Below are 22034 nucleotides of genomic sequence, written 5' to 3'. Positions count from 1 at the left end.
AATCCCGTGGGAACTCTTTGATTTTCCGGGATAAAAAGTAGCCCGTGGGCTAATCCAGGATATTATCTATCTCCATTGCAAATTTCAGCCAAATCCGTCTTGTAGTTTTTGCATGAAGGAGTAACAAACATACACACACACACACACACACACACACACACACACACACACACACACACACACACACACACACATGCACACATACACACAAACTTTCGCCTTTATAATATTAGTATGATTTATAAATCTCTGTATCAGATGCGTGTGCGTGGTGATGGAAATGCCACCAACGACATTCTTACATGCAGTACCTGCACGCACTAAAAGGGTCGTTACGAATAAATTTTAGCTGTCAGCTTTTTACAGATTTGCTAGATTTTATTGATCGTTACTGTCGCATGTTAATGATCTATAAATCCCAAGGTTAAAATCCATTACTTGTCGATTTATCGCTCATTCTGAGAGGAGATCCGTTTCTCAAATGAAATCTTGGTCAAACGCCTATCAAAAATAAAAAACTGATCAAGTGCGATTCGGACTGGCACACGAAGGGTTCTGTACTATCTTGTACGTAGAACAAGAAGTAATTAACACTTTTTTTTTTAATTTTCATGGCAGCCATTCTAAAATTGTCGTGATAGCGGCAATAGAAATACACTTTCTGTGAAAATTTCAACTCTTTACTTATTACAGTTCACGCAATACAACCCGCTGACAGACAAACGAACGGACGGACGGACAGCGGGGTCCTGTGGCACGGAAACCTAAAATGCTAAAAAATGAAATATTTAGACAAATCCACGTGGTATCTATACTAAGATAAAGTTTCAGACATCCCGATTGAATAGCCTTGTCACTTAGCTACGAGGGCAAAGTTTACTTCTAAATAAGATAATAGGTACTATAGATTTAAATTTAATATATCTACTTAGGAGTTTAATTTTGCTTTATCTGATGTGGCGTTGGCGTCCACGTGGAAAAGCGTGGAAATACATTTAGTCTCGCTCGCAACAAAAAACCGGCTAAGTGCGAGTCAGATTCGCGCACCGAGGGTTCCGTACTCGGGTATTTGTTCCGACATTTTGCACAATAAATCAAAAACTGTTATGCATAAAAAAAAATAAAAATCTGGTTTAGAATGTACAGGTGGTAAAACCATTTCATATATGAGATCTCACTTGCTATATATCTTAATTTGAAAATTGAAAATAGTAATTATTTGTTCATGAACACATTTTAATTATTTTTTTGTGATGTAACCTACCACCTTACCACGATTTTCGGGTTTTTTCCTTTGATTGTGTTATTAGACCTACAGATGATTCTAGGTCAACGGGAAGTACCCTATAAGTTTTCTTGACAGACACGACAGACGGACAGACAGACAGATAGATAGACAACAAAGTGACCCTATAAGGGTTCCGTTTTTCTTTTTGAGGTACGGAACCCAAAAAAGAGCTTTTAAATTCGACCTGTATTGTTCCGCAATTAGCTCAAAGAAGCTGTGATATGAGTGAGTATAGTGAGTCTAGTGGTTAAGAAGTCAACCTTCTATTCAAGAGGTCGGGGGTTCGATCCCGGGCACGCAACCCATGCTCAGTAGTAAGCGATGCGTTGATCATATATAAGATCATATATAGTAGAAAGATTATTTAGAATACAGTAGAAGGCCAGAAGTAGGTACTTACGTTTAGAAGTTATGCAATACAATTCTAAAAATAAAAGAATCCAATTCATCTTTCATTGAGATCCGCTCGCTTCGGGCTTGAGAAGTGAATAAAAAATGTACACTTCATGTTCCGTTTGGAAATTATATCTACGTACCTGTAGTGTAGGATAAGTGCGGGTGTATGAATAAAGCAGTTAGCTACCTACCGCGGTGTTTGATTGACGTATGCAATATTGGCGACGAGTCGGGAGTTAAAACGTGTGAAATAGTAACGTGGTAAAATGCCGTTCGGTAAAATTGAACCGTTTGATCTTTTCGGGGGAAAGTGGTCATTATATGTTCGAAGAGTAGAACAATTTATATTTTTAAATGAAATCAAAAGTACGCATAAAGTGGCCACGTTGGTGACGTTGGTAGGTGAACGCACCTATAATTTAATGTGTGACTTATGTGCACCAAACAAACCTGAAGAGAAAACATTTGAAGAATTAGTAACAATAGTAAAAAACCATTTAGAACCTCAACGTTCAATATACGTGGAGCGGGAAGTGTTTCGACAGCGAAAACAAAAAGCTGGGGAATACATACTAGAATTTTTGCAGCAGTTAAAGCATTTAGCAACGGAATGTAAGTTTGGGCAAAACCTAGAAGAAAATCTATGTGAACAGTTCCTTACTGGATTACAAAGCACGGATATTAAAGCTAGATTGCTGGTCGAGACTAATTTAACATACAAGAAGGCGGTGGAGCTAGCTCTAGGATTAGAAGCTGCGGAGAAGCATGTGGACAGAGTGAGCGGCCGCAATAGTTTGGGCGGTGCATATTCTGGGGACTTCGGCAGCAACATAGGTGCAGGCGCAGGCAGCGCGGCCGGCCCAGGCGGCGCGGCCGGCTCGAGCGCGGCAGGTGGCAGCGGCGAGGCGGGCGGCGAGGCGCTGCACGCGCTGCGTGGCGGACCAGCAGGCCGGGCCAGGCCGGCGGCCTCTTCGGCGCTTTGCTGGCGCTGCGGAAAGCCTCATCGGGCAGATAAGTGTCGTTATAAGCAGTATAATTGTGATTTGTGTTTACGTAGAGGGCATTTGAAGGTGATGTGTAAAGCGGCCAACAAAACGGCCGAAAAACGCCATAATTTTATGAGTGATGACTCGGAAAGTGAAATGTACAATATACAGGCGGTTGCAAGCGGAGACAAGCCGTTTTTTATTAATGTTAAAATAGGGAATAAAATACTAAAGTGTGAGTTAGATACCGGTAGCAAAATCTCGGCTATTAGTGAAAGATGTTACAATAGTATGTTTTCGAATTATACGATTTTGAAAGATGAAATTAAATTATGCTCATACTCGGGCTCGCGAATTGAACCGATCGGGTTTATATTAGTAGATGCATGTATCGAGGACAATCATCAACAAAACTTACAATTGTACATAATAAAAAATGGGAGTCGTCCCTTGTTAGGTAGGAGTTGGATTCAAAAATTTAAAATAAATGAATTATGCATTAATAACATTTTACAAGAAGATAGTGATAATGAGTATCGCGATCGGTTCATAAACGAGTTAAAGACAGAATATTCTTCGGTATTTACGGACAAGTTGGGCGAATGTAAGAAACAAATTCGTTTACAGCTCACAGATAACAAACCGGTTTTCGTTCGCGCCCGGCCGGTACCTTTAGCATTGCGAAGCGCAGTGGAGAGAGAAATTAAGCGTTTAGAAAAGGAAGGATCGATCTATCCGGTGGAACATTCGGACTATGGCACACCAATAGTTCCAGTTATTAAGCCATCGGGGGATATTAGGTTATGCGGGGACTACAAATCGACTATTAACCCAAAATTAAAAATGGATCATTATCCGTTGCCGCGCATCGAAGAATTATTTGCAGCCTTGAGCGGTGGTCAGGAATATTCTAAAATTGATCTGACGACCGCGTACATGCAAGTACCTCTCCACCCCGAGTCGCAAGCGTGTACTGCGATTTCAACGCACATAGGTACCTACGCTTTCAAACGTACACCTTATGGGTTGAACTGTGTCCCTCAAAAATTCCAAAAAATTATGGAAGAGACTCTTAGAGGTTTACCAAACACGGTTGTCTTTTTAGATGATATTTGCATAACGGGAAAAGATCGCGAAACACATAAAAATAATCTGAGAGCTGTAATCGAAAGATTGGCGACTATGGGCCTAACTGTAAAAATAAATAAATGTAAATTCTTACAAAAAAGTGTGTCATACCTAGGATTTATTATTGATAAACATGGTTTGCATCCGGACATGACAAAAGTGGAGGCTATTGTGAAAGCTCCAACACCGGGAAACGTGACTCAATTGAAAGCTTTTCTAGGCCTAATAAATTACTATGGCAAGTTTGTTCCTAACTTAAGTTCATTGCTACATCCATTATATTCTCTTTTAAAGAAAAATCAGCCATGGAACTGGGATATAAATTGCGAAGACGCATTTATAAACATAAAGAATATTTTAGCAAGCGACAGAGTGTTATGTCATTACGATCCAGCGCTTCCGTTAGTTTTATCAGTAGATAGTAGCTCGTATGGTATAGGGGCAGTTCTGGCGCACGTATTTGCCGACGGAACGGAACGGCCGATCAGCTGCGCGTCTAGAACGCTCGGGGATACAGAGAAGAACTACAGTCAACTAGATAAAGAAGCATTGGCGATAATGTACGGGGTACAAAAACATCACCAATACCTCTTTGGTAGAAAATTTATTTTAAAAACGGACCATAAACCTCTGGTGTATATTTTTGGGCCAAAAGGGGGCATTCCACAAACGGCAGCAAGTCGACTACAACGTTGGGCGGCTAAATTGGCAGCGTATGATTTTGACATCAATTACGTGAAATCAAAATGTAACGGCAATGCGGACGCGTTATCTCGTCTACCATTAGAGGGAAAAAAACACGACAGTCCAGTCAAATCCGAAAATCATTATTTACTATATATGAATGAAACGTTACCGGTAAGTTATAAAGAGATTGCAGTAGAAATAAAAAAAGATAATTTATTGAGTCGAATTTATGGATATATTATGTTCGGATGGCCAGAGAAGTGTAAAGAGGATGAGCAGGCATTTTTTGTGAGGCGCGCAGAGCTGTATATTGATCATGGGTGTATTTTATACAAATACCGATTAATAATTCCTCAAAGTTTACAGGAACGGGTCTTATTTGAAATACATTCAGGACATTTAGGAATTGTAAAAATGAAGTCTATTGCCAGAAATTATGTATATTGGCCTTCTATAGATAAAGATATCGAGTCGGTGGGACAGAAGTGTGAAGCATGTCGAAATGTACGGGACGCTCCTCCTAAAACCACTTTACATCCATGGGAATTTCCGGCGGGACCTTGGAAACGACTACATGCGGACTTTGCTCAATTCCATGGTAAATATTATATCGTCGTAGTCGATGCTTATAGTAAGTGGTTAGAAGTGGAACAAATACGTAGTACCGCGGCGTACGATACCATTAAATTTTTTCGTAGTTTATTTTCTAGATTTGGGCTAATTGACCAACTGGTGACCGACAATGGCCCGCCGTTCCAAAGTGCAGAGTTTAAGGAGTTCTGCAGTAAAAATATAATCAGGCATGTTACATCTTCACCGTATAGACCGCAAGGAAACGGAGCAGCCGAGAATGCGGTTAAAACCGTGAAGAAAACTATTAAAAAGGCGGTGTTAGAAGGGGAAGACATACACGCTAGCTTATGTCGATTTTTATTACAATATAGAAACTGTCCACATGCAACCACAGGAGTAGAACCGGCAGTAGCTCTGTTAGGGAGGCGCCTGCGGAATAGACTAGACGCGATGCGCCCGAGTACATCGAAGATAGTTGCGGATGCACAAAGCAAGCAAATAGAAAGCTCGGGCGGAGTCGTACGAAAATTCGATATCGGAGATAAAATATTAACACGAAATTACTCCACAAAGGACAATAAATGGATCGAAGGGGATATAATAGAAAAAACGGGGCCAGTATCGTACAAAATATTGCTAAACAAAGGAAATATTTGTCGCAGACACACAGATCAAATATTACCACTGAGGAATAGTCGTTTCTCATGGAACGTCGGACCCGGATCAGAACCAGAAAGTACGGAGATAAGTATTACGGATCAATATGTAAACACAAGACCGCGGAGACGAAACCAAAATGCCAAGGAGTCGTATTCACCCGGGAAGGATGTAGAGGAGTCCACAACTCAGTTGGAGTCGCAGGAGTGCGGGGAGCAAACGTCGACCTCGACGCCGCCGCCGCGACCTGGGTGGGTACTATCCCCGACGTCCGAGCTAGACGACGACGGGGGACGGTCGCCATGTCTAGAATCCCCAGTTGAAATTATGGAAAGACCTAAGAGAGCGTGCCGGCTACGTAAAAAAGAGTGAGAAGTAAGGATTAAGAAAAACACTTAACTAAGGATATACATAAAAATATTATACATGCATTAAAAAAAAAAAAAAAGAAAAATAATAATTAAGGAATAGAAAGCTTCAATTGAGGCAGGTTGATTAATTAGATAAGTGGTACATTTTAGCATTTTTTTTAAATAAGTATTACCTAATATAACTTCGTAGTTACGAGAGATAAGTTAAAAAGTTTGTTTTGGATAAATTTGGTTATATTACAAAATGTACTTAAAAGACTTAATCAATTAGTTCTTAGCAGATAAAATAGAATAGGTTTATTTTTTAACGATTTAAGTGTTTAGTTAGGGGGGAAGGAAAAGCAGATAATTATGGTATACTTAATTAGTAGATGGGTAAGTGTTAAGATGAATTACCTAAGTGTTCCCTATGTAAACCTAGTAAATAAGACTTTTTATAGGAAAGAGATGTGTAGTGTAGGATAAGTGCGGGTGTATGAATAAAGCAGTTAGCTACCTACCGCGGTGTTTGATTGACGTATGCAATAGTACCCTTTATAGAACCCTATTACTAATCCTGCCCTGTCTACAGCGGACTGTATTTCATGAACCGTAAAGAGTTGAAATTGTCATAGAGTGTGTATTTTTTTGCCGCTATAACAACAAGTAAAAAAAACCAAGATGGCGAATCTGAAGATATATTTAAAACATTTAAATGTACCTACATAGATTGTACTTGCACGGAACCCGTCGTGTGGGAGTCCGACTCGAATCTGACTATTTTTTAGACGATCGTCGGTCAGTAAATAGTTACTGTCTCTTGGGATTATTATAGATAACTTATTGCTTACAACAAGTGTCCAAAATATCGATATCATTTAAAATATTTTAGAAAAAAAACAGGCCGAACTGAGAACCACCTAATTTTTAATAATAAGTAATAAAGGTAATAATAAGTAAATAATAAATAATAAGTATTGCAGGACTTTGAAAGTTTGTATAATTCGATAACAACAAAATGCCTGAAAAGATTTAGAAAATATCAGCTCCATAGTTTTTTTTAATGTATGAAAAATATTACAATAAAACTTAAAGCTAGCCTTATCTAATTACTATACAAATCATGCCCGCGTGGAATGGTGCCAAGAATACTCCATGGAGACTATAAACACATCACAATAACGAAATATAAAAATTCCATTAACAATTTTATGACTAACGTTGCGTGCACTGAGCGCGTCCTTTGATAGAAAATGCACCCGTTTTTCAGCGTAGATTTTCGACCCATCTTCGTGAAAGCCGCACAGTTCCTGGCCCATACACAGGAATTAAACTTCAGTCTATTTTGTGAGACTCGACTGCGAGGTCGCCTCTGAGATCGCGCGAGAGTTGTCCCAACTTTGAACGTAACAATCCCATTTTCCAAACACATTCATTCATAAACGCACTCATTTATTTCTACTCTCGTATGCATTAATTTATGAATTAATCTCAACTGTACATATTTTTGAAATTGTTTAATTTATCGTGTAAAAAGTTTTGTGGAGTTTGTTTTAAAAGTGAGTTTTATGTATGAACCGAATTATATACCTACGATATACAGACGTATTGCAAATGATTTATTTCGGGCGAAAGTGTGAAAGATAAAGTTTAAATGATTTACGATACTGCTGCGACGTGGAAAGTTTTAATGCTCTTTAATTGTGGACATTAGGTGAGTGGCCAGTTAATTACTATTGATTTTTTGTTTATTCTTATGATGATTGATTAGAATTAATGGCTTTTCAGTTTTCATGGAAATGGAATCATGTTTGGTAGGCAGCAATAATGTCATATAGCATGGATAAAGGAAGAAACCCGAAAACCTTGAATTTGTGGTTACATCTGTACGTACAACATCAAAAAAAAACTAAAATGTGTCATTTCTTTTACGACGGCACGGAACCCTTCATGTGCGAATCCGACTCGCACTTGACCGGTTTTTTAATATTATCTAATCACGTACAAAGCGATTTGCTTCCTTGTTTCTACATAATTGTTTTTCTATTAATTAAGGAATGTCTCCAGCTTCCGGCTTATAAGAATCCTACAAATCAAGAGTAAATAGATATTTCTAGGCTAGCACGCTCAACTTTAGTTTGCAATATCACTTCCCAGCAGGCGTGGCTTCACTTTTCCAATGGTCTAAGTAATTAATAAAAAGTTTTATAAGCTTATAAATAAGTCAAAAGTGGCGTTTTACGTACTTATAGTTTAAAAGTATGCGTCACTGTACCAGTAAGTGTTTTTAAAAATGAAAGCTCTGAGTAGAGTGTGTTTGAAATCAGGGTTCGAACTTTGTACCGGCTCATTGCAATTTCAGCATCACAACCCGCTACGCTATTCAAATTCAAAATATTTTTATACAATTAGACTTTTACTGGTTCGGAATGCCTTTCCTACCAAACGAAGAACCAGCAAGAAACTCGGCGGTTGCTCTTTTCAAAGTTTGATATATAATGTTGCTATGTTGGTTACTCTGGTACTCAGTTCTGATTTGATCACCTAGAGAGTATAGGATTAAAAGTAAAAAGCATACTTTTATTGAAACTCGATGAAAGTAGATCCCTACCAGATAATTAAGGATCGCAATTTTACTGATCCCACAGCGTGAGATTACCCGATTAAGTCAAACAAAGGAGTAATCAACGTAAAATCTAATTATACACGGAGGGATGTGTAAACCGGGATTCTATAGTTAAATTATATTATCCAGGATACACCTGCGGTACCACGATACTATAATCTGTCGTATAAGCGTTAATTGATCCCATACTATTGCCTAGGGATGGCTTTAATGTAACTTCATATTATGTTAATGAATATGACTATGGATTTCATAAAAGGTATGATCGGGAAACTTACGGGAAAACACCGTGTTGAGTCTCCATACAATTTTATTTGCCCACAGTTTACGGTAACATTAAAATGCCTCCCGAAATATGAATTCCAATGAAGATAAATGAAGATGTTTATTAAATAAACTACATATATAATAATTAATAGAATTTTCAACTAGCATTAATCATATTATGGTGCTAAGAGGTGTTAACACAGTTTCTAACGTCAAATAAATTAACAGATATAATATAGGCACATAAGTTTCAGAAAAATAATGAGGAACGGCATACTGAACCAGTGGTAAATTATTTGACGATTCAAAAGCACTTGTAAAAGTTAAGTTGAATAAAAATCTGTTCTATTCTTTCTATAATATTATGGTTCCGAAAGATTTTTTTCAATAATTCGCCATTACAAACATTTGAATAATAAATAAACATAGTACCTAAGTATAAGGTATTAGGTATATATTCTGTGAACGCACTTATTAAGTCGAGGCTATACCTAATAATACAAGTAATTATGTACAATCGATGAATTCCTTAATGACAGAGTTGCGTGGAAGCAATCGGCTGTGCTAGTTGCCCACAAGAAAGTGTAACTCGTACTCGTAGATTGACACTTTGATAATATTGCGTGTATATTGTAACTTTTTATTTTTAAAAGCGTAACTGCTAAGTTACTTGCCGGTTTTTCTTTAAGAATCTTCTTTTCGATCTTCAGAGTCAAAACGTTGCATAAGTAACATATGTCTTATAATTTTTTTTGAGTTTAAGTGAATAATCCATATTATGCGAAAGTGTGTTTATTTGTTGGTTTATTAGTTTACTAGCTGATGCCCGCGACTTCGTTCGCGTGTGTTAAAAATTCCGTGGGAACTCTTTGATTTTCTGGGATAAAAAGTAGCCTATGTGCTAATCCAGAGTATAATCTATCTCCATTCTAAATTTCAGCCCAATCCGTCCAGTAGTTTTGCGTGAAGGAGTAACAAACATACACACACACACACACACACACACACACATACAAACTTTCGCCTTTATAATACTAGTGTGATTCGTTTGTCCTTCAATCACATCGCAACGGAGCTACGGATCAAAGTGATTTTTGCATACTGTATAGTTAAACACCTTTTTTTTAACGTTGGGAAATGCGTTTAAGCATCCTTCTCGTGAACGAGAAGGGTATATGTGCAGGACTCCTAGCATACTCCACTAAAACCCAACGGCGCTTCTGCACTTCGCCAGGCGGGAACACTTGCGTAATTATCCACGACTAGGTGTAGTTGAAGACCTGGAGAGTAACATAGAATACTTTTATCCCGAAAAATCAAAAACTCCACGGGATTTTCAAAAATCTAAATTCACACCGACGAAGTTGTGTGCATTAGCTAGTGTTTCTATAAGGTCATCATACCCATACAAATTAATCATACCTAAGCGCTAACGTCACTTATAAAATACCTACCTATACCCATTTAACTGAGTTCACTGTCCTCTCCTTTTAACAGGGCTCCCTCCGTCACTCGCTTCATACAATCGTAGTTCGAATTTCATTTGAATATGAAGCAACCAAAGTCCATGAAATTTTGCAGACATATTCTAGAAACTAATATCTGTGTCTATGGTGTTTTAGATTTTTCTAAAAATATGTAGTTTCAAAATTACAGGGGCTCAAAGATTTGTATGTAAATTTTTAAGACCGCGTAACGAAGGCGATGTCTGCAAAATTTCATGGACTTTGGTTGCTTAATATTCAAATGAAATTGGAACTACGTTTGTATAAAGCGAGTGACGGAGAGACCTCCTTAAATAGGGTGTAATAATGGCACTCTAGAAACCTCTACGAGCAATACAGTTTTCAAATTGTGAAAAACACCCATTCAACGGGTAATTTGTATTTTAATGGCTCTTTTAGGGTACCTATTATCAGATGATTTTTATTCAAACTATTTTAACGGCTTGAGTTTTAAGAATTTTGCTCAGATTACGGTTCGATTACTTACTAGTTATAAATTAACAAGTGTAGGTAAATAAAAAATTTATAACACCCCCGACAAGGGAAAGTTACAGTAACTAGAAAAGAGCTGATAACTTTCAAACGGCTGAACCGATTTTCTTGGCATAAGCCAGCTATAAAGCTAAGAACACTCTCGATCAAGCCACCTTTCAAACAAAACAAAATAAATTAAAATCGGTTCATTAGTTTAGGAGCTACGATGCCACGGACGGATACACAGATACACACGTCAAACTTATAACACCCCTCTTTTTGGGTCGGGGTTAAAAGGGTATCGGAGGCGATTCATATAATAGTCGATCCGATTAGGTATAGTCGGCGGGAAAGACACGGATCTCTACATCCCAAAACAAGATAAAGTTAAACAGCACTAAACCCCGCCTAATACCCGCAAGCTGCCGATAGATAGCAATAGATATACTAAAACTAGCTGACGCCTGCGACTTCGTCCGCGTGGATTTAGGTTTTCGAAATCCCGTGGGAACTCTTTGATTTTCCGGGATAAAAAGTAGCCTAGGTGCTAATCCAGGATATTGTCTATCTCATTCCGAATTTCAGCCAAATCCGTCCAGTGGTTTTTGCGTGAAGGAGTAACAAACATACACACATACACATACACACAAACTTTCGCCTTTATAATATTAGTATGATTAGTATGAAGTATGATTGATTGTTTTTCTTACGCTCGGTGTATTTTAACATTGTACTATAGGTATGTATAATTATAGTAATTATAATTATGTTAAAATAATCAGAACAAATTCGGAAAAAATCTGAATTTTTTCTTCTTTCATTTGATATCCTTTTCGATACAATTACCAAAAAAAATTTGGTGAACCCCCACTTTTTTGGATGTAACATCCGATAGGTGGATTCTTATTAATTACTGATCTATCAACTGGGTTTTGAAATTAATTGTACTATCAAAATTGAGAATGAGGAAATACCCGTGCCTTGTAGAAGGCTGGGGATGGGTTGATGAATGATGATGATAAATAGGTATGATTATGGACGTGTGGTCTTTGTTCGGATAGACCCATAAACACAAACAATAAACACAGCCAATATTTAACCCTTCCATCCTACAGAAATCTAGAATCCATCCGGTTTCCAGATTTCAGAAGCTACACCATAAAATTTTTCAATCTTACAATTTCTAAAATGTAATCATGCCTGCTTAATATTCCGACCCAGATTTGACAAGCTATCGGAAGTTCGAATTTAATATTCTGTGCTCAGTTTACTGAAATAATTTATACCATTTGCATATTAGAAGTCAGAGAAACCTCGTGATTGGACTGTGTACTTACAACAATTTTGAAAATCACTGATAACGGCAGATTTGAATTAATAAAAAACTCCAACCAAGAGTAGGACTCCCATACGAAGGATTCCGTAAGGTTGTATAAGATATGTTTATTTATTTATTTACCTACATGGCAGCTTTTTCGAAATTTTTATGAAGTATTTGTTGAAAAGCGGCAATAAAATCAAAAACGGCAACTCTCTACCTATCATGGTTCATGAGATACAGACTGCTAACAGATAGACAGACGGAAGGACGGACGGACAGCGAAAACTTAGTAATAGAATACTGTTGGCATCCGTTGGGCACGAAATGTATAATTCCAGTATTAGGCCTCATTCGCACGTTCAAATAAAACAAATGCATTTCCAAGTATCTGTTCACACGTCAACGGTTTTTTAACGCGCACTTTGTATTTTCAGCGCAACGCCGGGTTTTAACGCAACGCTTTTTCAACGCTCGTGCGAATTAGGGCTTATATGTAATTATTTTAAGTATTCGAAATAACGGTTGCATTTATTGTGCGTTTATTGGTTGTGTATGCAAAACCAAAAAGTAAACCACAGGAGGAGTCCGCTCAAAAAGGTTTTTATTTGGTGGCTCAAATGCTTTTAGAGTTTTATTCGTTAGATTAATATTCATAAAAGAAACGTTTGTCGTACGAGCGGCGAGGTATTACCGGTGCGCGAGATAAAAATAGGAATAACGCCACAAGTAAAGCCGTTGGATTAGTTCACGATTTTCAGGACTTTGTATAGTTAAATCATTTTTATTTCGCATTTAGCTGGCAAACCGGGCGGTTTAACTATTTTCAAAACTAGACATGGGCGCGTTTGGAACCCTCGTAGCCTTAGTTTTAAGTTACGTAATTAATTATCACCACTATATCGTACAAATTTAACAATTTCGACCATCAAAAGGAGTACAATTGTAGCTACCTTGAATAAATGATTTTGATTTTGACTTTGAAAATTTAACAAATAACTGGTAAGTATGGTTTATTAAATAAAAATCGTTATGTGCGAGTCAGACTGTAACATGAAGGGTTCCGTACCATCATACAAGAAAGAACACTTTTTGATTGTTTTAATTTTTATTATTTTTTACAAATAGAAATATACATTCTGTCAAAATTTTAACTCTCTATTACGGTTCACGAGATACAGCCCGCTGACTTACAGAGGGACGGACGGACGAACAGCGGAGGCTTAGGGTCCCGTTGGCATCCTTCGGGTACAGAACCCTAAAAAGATAACTTATTATATCATTCCCTTTTACTCTCAACTAAGCATCAAAATTATTGTGCTTAGAAAGAGTTTGACGTAGAAACACGAAAAAAAATGGCAGAGACCAAAGCTGTGAGCTGTGGGTAGCAGATTGTGGTGATTCCAATACATAATATTATTTTACAAGCAGCGAAGATTCGTAAGTAGGCGATACTCTTAGCTAAATGTTCAAACTGATATTTTTTACCACTATTACAGAATAAAATAAAAATCTATTTCATATTAACTTCTATTGAAATAAAGGAATATATTTCGTTCATCACAAAATGAATGTAATATTCCATTTCTATGCAGCACTGCACACAGCCATCCCACGCTTCAAATCTCATTAATGATACGTTCTTTGTAAATAGTTTCAAAGCGATTCAATGGGAAGTCTTGCGTAAGTAATGCGATAAAGCAAGATACAAAGTTTTGAACAGTTAAGAGGGCTCTCTCCGTCACTCGTTTCATACAATCGTAGTTCCAATTTCATTTGAATATTAAACAACCAAAGTCCATGAAATTTTGCAGACATATTCTAGAAACTAATATCTATGTCTGTGGTTTTCCAGATTTCTGTTAAAATATTCGGTTTCAATGTTACGCGGTCTTAGAAATTTTCATACAAATCTTTGAGCCCCTGTAATTTTAAAACATATTTTTAGAAAAATCTAAAACACCACAGACACAGATATTAGTTTCTAGAATATGTCTGCAAAATTTCATGGATTTTGGTTGCTTAATATTCAAATGAAATTGGAACTACGATTGTATGAAACGAGTGACGGAGAGAGCCCTGTTAACACAATGGACATAAACTAGAAGGTACGCTAGAAGACATGCCATATTAAATAACTGTGATTTTTGGGCAGATTCAGCGCACCCCACCGAGCATATCCAAAAACCTTTAAAGGCCAATTCACACCAACTGCGTACACATGACACGGGCGTAGTGACGCGCGTAAACCCCTACACACCGGGTTACGCATACGTCTACGCTGTACGCAAGTGATGTGCCATGTCTCATACATTTCCATAGACCATACATTACAACGCAATGCGCGCTACGTCTACGCTTACGCAGCTTATGTGAACGAGCTTTTAGACTTAGTACGTTTTTTTTCTAACCTGTCATTTGTGTTTTGTGGTGCAATATAGTAAGTATATAATCCCTCATGATTTGGATTTCACTTGAAAATCGAATGGGAGATTTCCTGAGATTAACTCGAACAAACACAAAGTCAGCACGGTAACTTTAATTTGTAACATTACATACATTGATACCAAAATGCAATGGATGCTACAATAATGTATTATAGAACAATAATGTATAACAAAGTTAGTTTGAAATCGCTATTTCTTGGACAACTTAGTTCTCTAAGCTACTTGTGAATAGTTGCCAACTAAGTTTATATTCACCAATGTAGTCAGTTATTACTAATGGGACATTGTGCTACGACGGCGCTACGAAGGACTGGTATTTTGCTACGACGGTGCTAAGAAGGACTGTTATTTCAGATACGTAGGCGACATACAAACTCTTCCTACGAGTTACTGTTTATTGAGTATTTCACAGGAAATACCTTCGTTCTTTTTAGAGTTTCGCACCAAATTGCTAAAAACTGGTCAAGTGCGAGTCGCACTTATACACGAAAGGTTCTGTAACATCACAGTTTTACGATCTGTATCATAGTACAAAAAATAACATTTTTGTTCCCACACCTAGCCCACCGTGTACCGAAACCTGTGATTTGACACGGAAACGGTTCTCCTCTTAGTATAAGTATATGGTAAATTATTTGACGATTCAAAAGCACTTGTAAAAGTTTATTTGAATAAAAATCTATTCTATTCTATTATATTCTATTCTAATTAGTGAAAACTTATTAGGCGCGTTGGACGATTTTGGTATGGGTTAAACTTCATGGTCGCGTAGCCGTAATACTAATGTTAATAGTGCTTAGAGCGTTAACAGATGAATAAACTTAACTTATACTATGTATAATTAATTACAAAATCCAAAAAAAAAAAAAAAAATTTACCAGTTTTATATATTTTTGGATGCCTAAGTTTAATGGTAACCGTAGCATAATTTTAACTGTCCAATATGTAACTGGGTCTTAGGTCAAAACACAATTTATGATTATCCGTTCCGGAGTTTACGAGCGCTTGGCCCCGGATAAACATTATTATAGGGGAAAAGATTTTATTATTTGTGTAGATAGTACCATATTATACAAAAAAAAATGGTCAAGTGCGCGTCAGAACTCAGAACACGAATAATATAGGGTTCAGTAGGAATATACTAGTTGCCAAAGATTTTGGTGGTTATTACCAATTTTTTTTACTCTCGCTTTTCATGTGCAGGAGTTACCCTGAAAAATCTTTGTTTCAAAATTTTAATAAGTATGCTTGAATGCAGCGTGGCCGTAACAGGTTTCTATACCTGTGATTTTAATTTCAACTTTATAGCTCTTATACCTACTTGTTTAATTTTTAAAATGGCTGCCTGACTGACACACAGTCAGATTGACAGACCATAGTCATACGAGTATTTCAAGAATACTCCAGGAAGAAATAGAATCAGCGCCCAGTATAAAAGCAGTGTCTAACTAAACCATTTAAAGGTTACATGTAACACGCAAGTCCAAAGTCCCATTGTTCCCTTTCCCTTTATGGGATGGTGTTTAACCCTTTTGATACAAGAAATCCAAGTTCACTTTGCATACATATCACCTCTTATGTAAACCAAAGATATTGAGTGAAATGACAGAGTAGGTAGGTATTGAAAATATTAATATCACACCGATCTTGTTAACAAGTTTTACTTTTTCAAATACAATTGTATGAGCTTTGCGTATTTGGAGTTCTACACCTTCGTACCACACTCTATAGGTAATAATTCAACGTCTATTAGCTAGTGATGAGTGATGTGGCACGCCTACAAAATACTTGCCACTGCTGCACCGTTGACGTCATGTTAAAAATTTCTTAGAAGATACTATTTACTGTGAAATGTATAGAGATATTCACAGTATAAAATTAAAGACACACGCGCGCTCTACCATAAAAAAAAAACGGCCACTGATTGTTGATTTTCCTATCCGCGCAATACGATAAAACAATTATTGAAACAAGAGCTTATAATATACTGTTTTGTTGCCGTTGATAGTTTTTACCTAATAAGTAGCCAAATGGCCTAGTTTTTAAAACCTGGCCATAGCTTTGCCCTATCTATGTCTAATATAACATTCCAATATCTTTAACTGAAACACATTCTAAGTTTACGACCTCCCAACCTCACTCAATCAATACCTGCCGCTCTATTATACAGAGTGAATAAGCAATAAGTTAAGAGAAATGTGCTCGTAACGCGCTCGATACAAACGTAGTTTGATTTCCATTGAGTTAAAAAAAATTACATACAAACCTTGTAACTCGTGGAACGTTGAAACGACATGGATAAATAGGTACTTTTACGGAAAGTGTCTCAAAATTTTACTGATTGTTTCGTTTTATTCAAATGAGATCCTACTTTCATCGTGTTTGATTCGTTAATATTCAAATGAGATCAAATTACGTTTGTATGCAGAACTGGAGAGCGTTCGAAGTGAATTTCTCATACCAACGAAGTCCCGCATTCACTACGTAAGTACATTTCATTAATTTTGATAGAATCAATGATTACTATTCCCAAACTGTATTAAAATACCAACCTAACCATTACTTACCTAACACTGATGGAATGAAAATTACTTACCCAACGAATACCTGATTTGATTAGTAGTTCAAACTGTTTGATTAAGTTTGCATACTAGTGCTTTTTAAGAGGATACTTGTCAACGAGCCCCCGTCGATTTCCTACGTATGATATTATTGTTCTTATCTCTATTTGCCCTGGTTCGTGCATTCTCGGTTCCTAGATCGGTACTTTTGTGATAACCAATTCAAATTGCTGTGATTGGCTGAATTTACCATGTTCTTGCTGCGACAGTGAGTTTGAGCCACTAGCGGAACAATGTGAGCCGGTCAGAAATGATTGCAATTAGTCAACCTGTTTGACGTCCGTGTTCTGTTTTCGATTACAAAAAAGCAAAAATTGTTGTTGCAATCATCAATTTTAGCAAATAGTGAAAGAGAGTCGGCCAATCAGAGGTCACAACTACCGCCACACTTTCTGTCAAACTTTGGCAGTAGGCCTGCCGAGTAATGAAAACAAATTTTTAACATTCTGTCTAGGAAGTAGGGTTGCCACCTGCCTCTTTTTGATTTACAGGCTACCACCATCAAAAATACGGGGTTTAGATTTGTTTACGGGAGACATCGTTTCTTATTTATTGTTGTATTATTGTATTGTTTATTATTGTATTTGAAGAAATAGGCGGTGGTTCTCTCTGAAAGCTTATTTAGATATTTCAGTTTATTTGTATGTTTTGTATTTTTTCTCTGTATGTTGCCGGGTCTTGATTGGTGAACTGTGTTTGCAATGTGGTTTTAAATAAAAGATTATTTATTTATTTCAATAGCTTTTAAAAACTCTTCATTTTGTAAAACAAAATGTTATACACTTCATGCATACAATCTTTGCATGTTAACTTAAAATTACATTCAACTTGTAATTCCACCTTCAAAGTATCAATACCATGGCCGTAGCCAGGAATTGATTTCGGGAGAGGTTTTATCAGGGCCGGAACTGAATCCTGTCATGAGGAAAAACACGTTCGCTCAACTTTATGGGCTAATTACCTGGTTAGTTGAATTTCGCCTTTCAATTTGATAGTAGAATAAAATACAACAATGAAAAAGCGCAGAGCAGTGAGCGTAAGTGTTTTTGGTTCAATACAGAAAAAATTAAGTGAAAGGGAAACGAGTTTAGCCATAGCAAGATACTTCTTTACCAAAATTTTGATACTTACTATTCAGAGGTAACTTGCACCCCAGAAACGAACATAAGCTTTTTATCCCGGAAAATCCCCCACGGAATTTTTAAAAACCTAAATTTATGCAGACGAAATTGCGGGGCATACACCAAGTAATACAAATTCAAAACGCGAGTGAAGCGAGCGCGAAATATTTGATATATTTCCAAAAAAAAATTGGTAAGCAAATGCAAGAAATAGTGTAAGTATTATTTTAGGTTTAGGTTTTTGACGGTCTCCCAGGCGCAGTGGCTATTTCTAAATTTCTGGTCTGGTGGGAGGCTTGGGTCATGGCTAGTTATATGGTTAGTATGGCCCTACCGGCCAAGAAATTAGACTGCACTATTACCACTAGGAGAGATTAAAGTCAAGGGCTAACTTGTATAAAAAAAGGCTTAGATCCTAAAACCAACCACCGCCTCTTTGGCTACGGCCATGATCAAAATCGAGTGGGTTTCGGCTACGCAGGTATTATTCTACGCATTGTCGCACAAGGAAAATATGTATTCTTTCTACTGGACATAACGTCAGCGTTTGGTTTCGCAAGCCAGCCCGGCTGAATTTGTAAAAAACCGGCCAAGTGCGAGTCAGACTCACGCACCGAGGGTTCCGTATTCGGGTATTTTTTTTCGACATTTTACACAAGAAATCAAAACTGTTATGCATTACAAAAAAATATGCATAAAAATAAATAAAAATCTGTCTTAGAATGTACTGGTAAAGTCTTTTCATATAATAACCCACTTGATTTAATATTTAGTTACTTTGAAAATTGAAAATACTAATATTTGTTCATGAACACATGACAGACGAAGAGACGGACAGACGGACAGATGGACAGACAGACAGACGGACAGACGGAAAGACAGACAGACGGACAGACAGACAGACGGACAGACAGACAGACAGACAGCGAATTGATCCTATTTCCTTTTTGCTTTTGAGGTACGGAACCCTAAAAATATTTAGTTTTATTTGCCCCATATTTTATTTTCATAATTACGGGTTTCTGTATCCTGAAATACCAACCAGTAACCAGTAAAATACGGGGCCTCTGGCAACCCTACTCGGAAATCACTGTCACATTCAAGTTAATGTCAAATATTTTGTTTTCGATTACAGAAAGCTGCATCAATCATTATTAAAATATTTTATTTGTTGTGATTGGCTGAATTTTTGAGTTTCAGCCAATAAACAGACTGTTTGCCAATTAAACGTCATAACAATATAAATGCCAGAAAGTTTAACCAAATAAAACAAACTTAATGAGAACTTAGTGAGAATGCAAACGGCACACAATTTATAATACATATTATGTTAGTCGTATATAATAGATATTATAGTAGTCGTTCACTTTGGTAATAGTCAGATTGTCATCAGTAAAATTGATATTGGTTGATGTATCGTAAATTATTGTTTCGGTGACAAATATTTTTATAATCTATTTATCTTTGAACAGAATGGAATAGAATGAAATGGAATGGAATACAATGATAAATTTTTATTCCTGTAAACTTTTAGGTAAACTTCAAAGTGTTTTTGAATGGTCAGAAAAATTTACCACTGGTTCGGAATGTCGTTCCTACGTTTTCTAGGGTTTCGTACCTCAAAACGAAAAACAGAACTCTTATAGGATCACTTTGTTGTCTATCTCTCTGTCTGTCGAGTGTGTCAAGAAAACCTCTAGGGTACTTCCCGTTGACTCAAAACCATGAAATTTGGCAGGTAACCTAACTGCGTAATTTTGGCTAGTTTTTTTAATCGATAAAGAAAGTTTGCGACATTGTTCAATAAAAAATTTGGATTCCAACTCCTCAATCCTGATGTTGCAGGGGACCTGACTACTAAAGCTAATGGGATTTAAAAAGTGTCGATTATTAATTGATATTGAAGGTATCTATACCAAGTAAATACTTTGTCGTTGACCTCAACCCTGATGCTGTAAGAAATTGCATTCCTAAATCCTGGTGATCCCTCGGGATTTGAAAAGGATCATCCGTTTAAATGTTCTTACGTGATACAGAAACAAGTTGCATCCCGGGGACGGGCTATTACGGAGAGGCAACTTTTGTTCTGGGAGATGAAAGGATCGGGATTTTCAAAAACCTAAATCCACGCGAGCAAAGCTGTGGGCATTAGCTAGTTGTAAATATATTTAAAAGCTACTATAAGATAATAAATAAGGTACTAATTTCCTTATATTTTTATTGTATGGCAGCGCGCGGTTTTAAATTATAAATTGCACGTCCTGTCCTTTTCTGTAATACATTTTTTTCTCAATATCTATCGCTTTATCTCATAGCAAGAGTCTGTAAGACATAATACAGTGAATATAGGCAAAATATACAATTTTTGCAGTTTCCAAGTCAGTACCTGTCGAATTTTTCTAACAGTGTAAGCAGCAGAGTTGAGTTTACCATCAAGTGTTGATATGTGGGTGTTCCATAGAAGCTTTGCATCTAACGTTATACCAAGAAACACGGGGTTCTCCTTTATTTTCAACATATGATTATTAATCAATGAATTTATGTCATTTAAGGTCCTGGTATTGGGCAGTGTGAATTGAACACACTTAGATTTCTTTGCATTTGGAATTGATTTGGAAGTAAATTGTTAGCAATAAATCAGAGAGTGACCTGTGCTATGGCATTACATATAGTATACATTGTCAAAAATTATAATATTAAAGCTGTGCGTATTGCGTGAGGAATTGCGTATTGCGTGAGGAATAGGTGCAACTTGCAGGGTTTGATGGCGCTATTGCCAGCAAACATGAGACATATTTTTATCTACAGGCAACGTCTGAGTAGGTAACGCATACGTCTAACGCAAGTTGAAATGTACCAGTGTATTTGTTAGACCTATCGACAAGTTTAGAGTCGGGTGTAGTTTAAATGTGGCCCGTGTGTTTAGACCAGTTTAGACTGTCAGTTTCCGCCCCCCGTCACCGTCGGGGGTTGGTCGGCCCCGCACCTCACCACCCCTCTTGCAGAAATCGAGACAGCACGAAATTTTCAAGATTTCTGGGTGTAATTTCTGGTTTTCGTAGTTCCAACATAATTATAACAATATAAAATATATAACGATAATTTTTTTACTGCATGATATTCATTAAATTTTCTAGGTCTGTGGTTTTTCCAAATTTCATTAAATTGCTTCGTTGTCTAGAAAAACGAGCACAAAGTTGGGCCTTTTTTTAAAGAAAAATACAAATCTTTGAACCCCTGTAATTTTAAAACTACATATTTTTAGAAAAATCTAAAACACCACAGACACAGATATTAGTTTCTAGACTATGTCTGCAAAATTTCATGGACTTTGGTTGCTTAATATTCAAATGAAATGGGAACTACGATTGTATGGAGTAAGTGACGGAGAGAGCCCTGTTAAGCTGTATATCATTGATATTTTATGTAACAAGTGTAAATTAAAACTTTATAACACCCCCAACAAGTGTAGGTTACAGTAACTAGAAAAGAGCTGAGAACTTTCAAACGGCTGAACCGATGTTCTTGGATTATAGCTAAGAACACTCCCCATCAAGCCACCTTTCAAACAAAAAAAACTAAATTAAAAT

General features: G+C 36.9%; 2 protein-coding genes across 3 annotated transcripts in view; both read left to right on the top strand.

The window, feature by feature from the left end:
* The first annotated feature begins 1950 nt into the window (after positions 1 to 1950).
* Positions 1951 to 13559, top strand: LOC123874047 (uncharacterized protein K02A2.6-like). The gene is made up of 3 exons (XM_045919206.1): positions 1951 to 6095; positions 10403 to 10412; positions 13549 to 13559. The coding sequence occupies exon 1, from the start codon at positions 1951 to 1953 to the stop codon at positions 6085 to 6087; it is 4137 nt and encodes a 1378-aa protein (XP_045775162.1). The 3' UTR covers positions 6088 to 6095; positions 10403 to 10412; positions 13549 to 13559.
* LOC123873888 (neuropeptide CCHamide-2 receptor-like) overlaps positions 7418 to 22034 on the top strand; it is an 80669-nt gene continuing 66052 nt past the window's right edge. For both annotated transcript variants that reach the window (XM_045918985.1, XM_045918984.1), the window contains exon 1: positions 7418 to 7779. The gene's annotated coding sequence lies outside the window, so the exon portion shown is untranslated. The remainder of the gene's footprint in view (positions 7780 to 22034) is intronic.

This window comes from Maniola jurtina, chromosome 17 (genome assembly GCF_905333055.1).
Source record: "Maniola jurtina chromosome 17, ilManJurt1.1, whole genome shotgun sequence".
Taxonomy (NCBI): domain Eukaryota; kingdom Metazoa; phylum Arthropoda; class Insecta; order Lepidoptera; family Nymphalidae; genus Maniola; species Maniola jurtina.
This window is presented reverse-complemented; position numbering and strand designations above follow the sequence as displayed.

Bases quoted from the DNA above. Each gene is read 5' to 3' on its own strand.
- LOC123874047 (XM_045919206.1), top strand. From the start codon at position 1,951: ATGCCGTTCGGTAAAATTGAACCGTTTGATCTTTTCGGGGGAAAGTGG.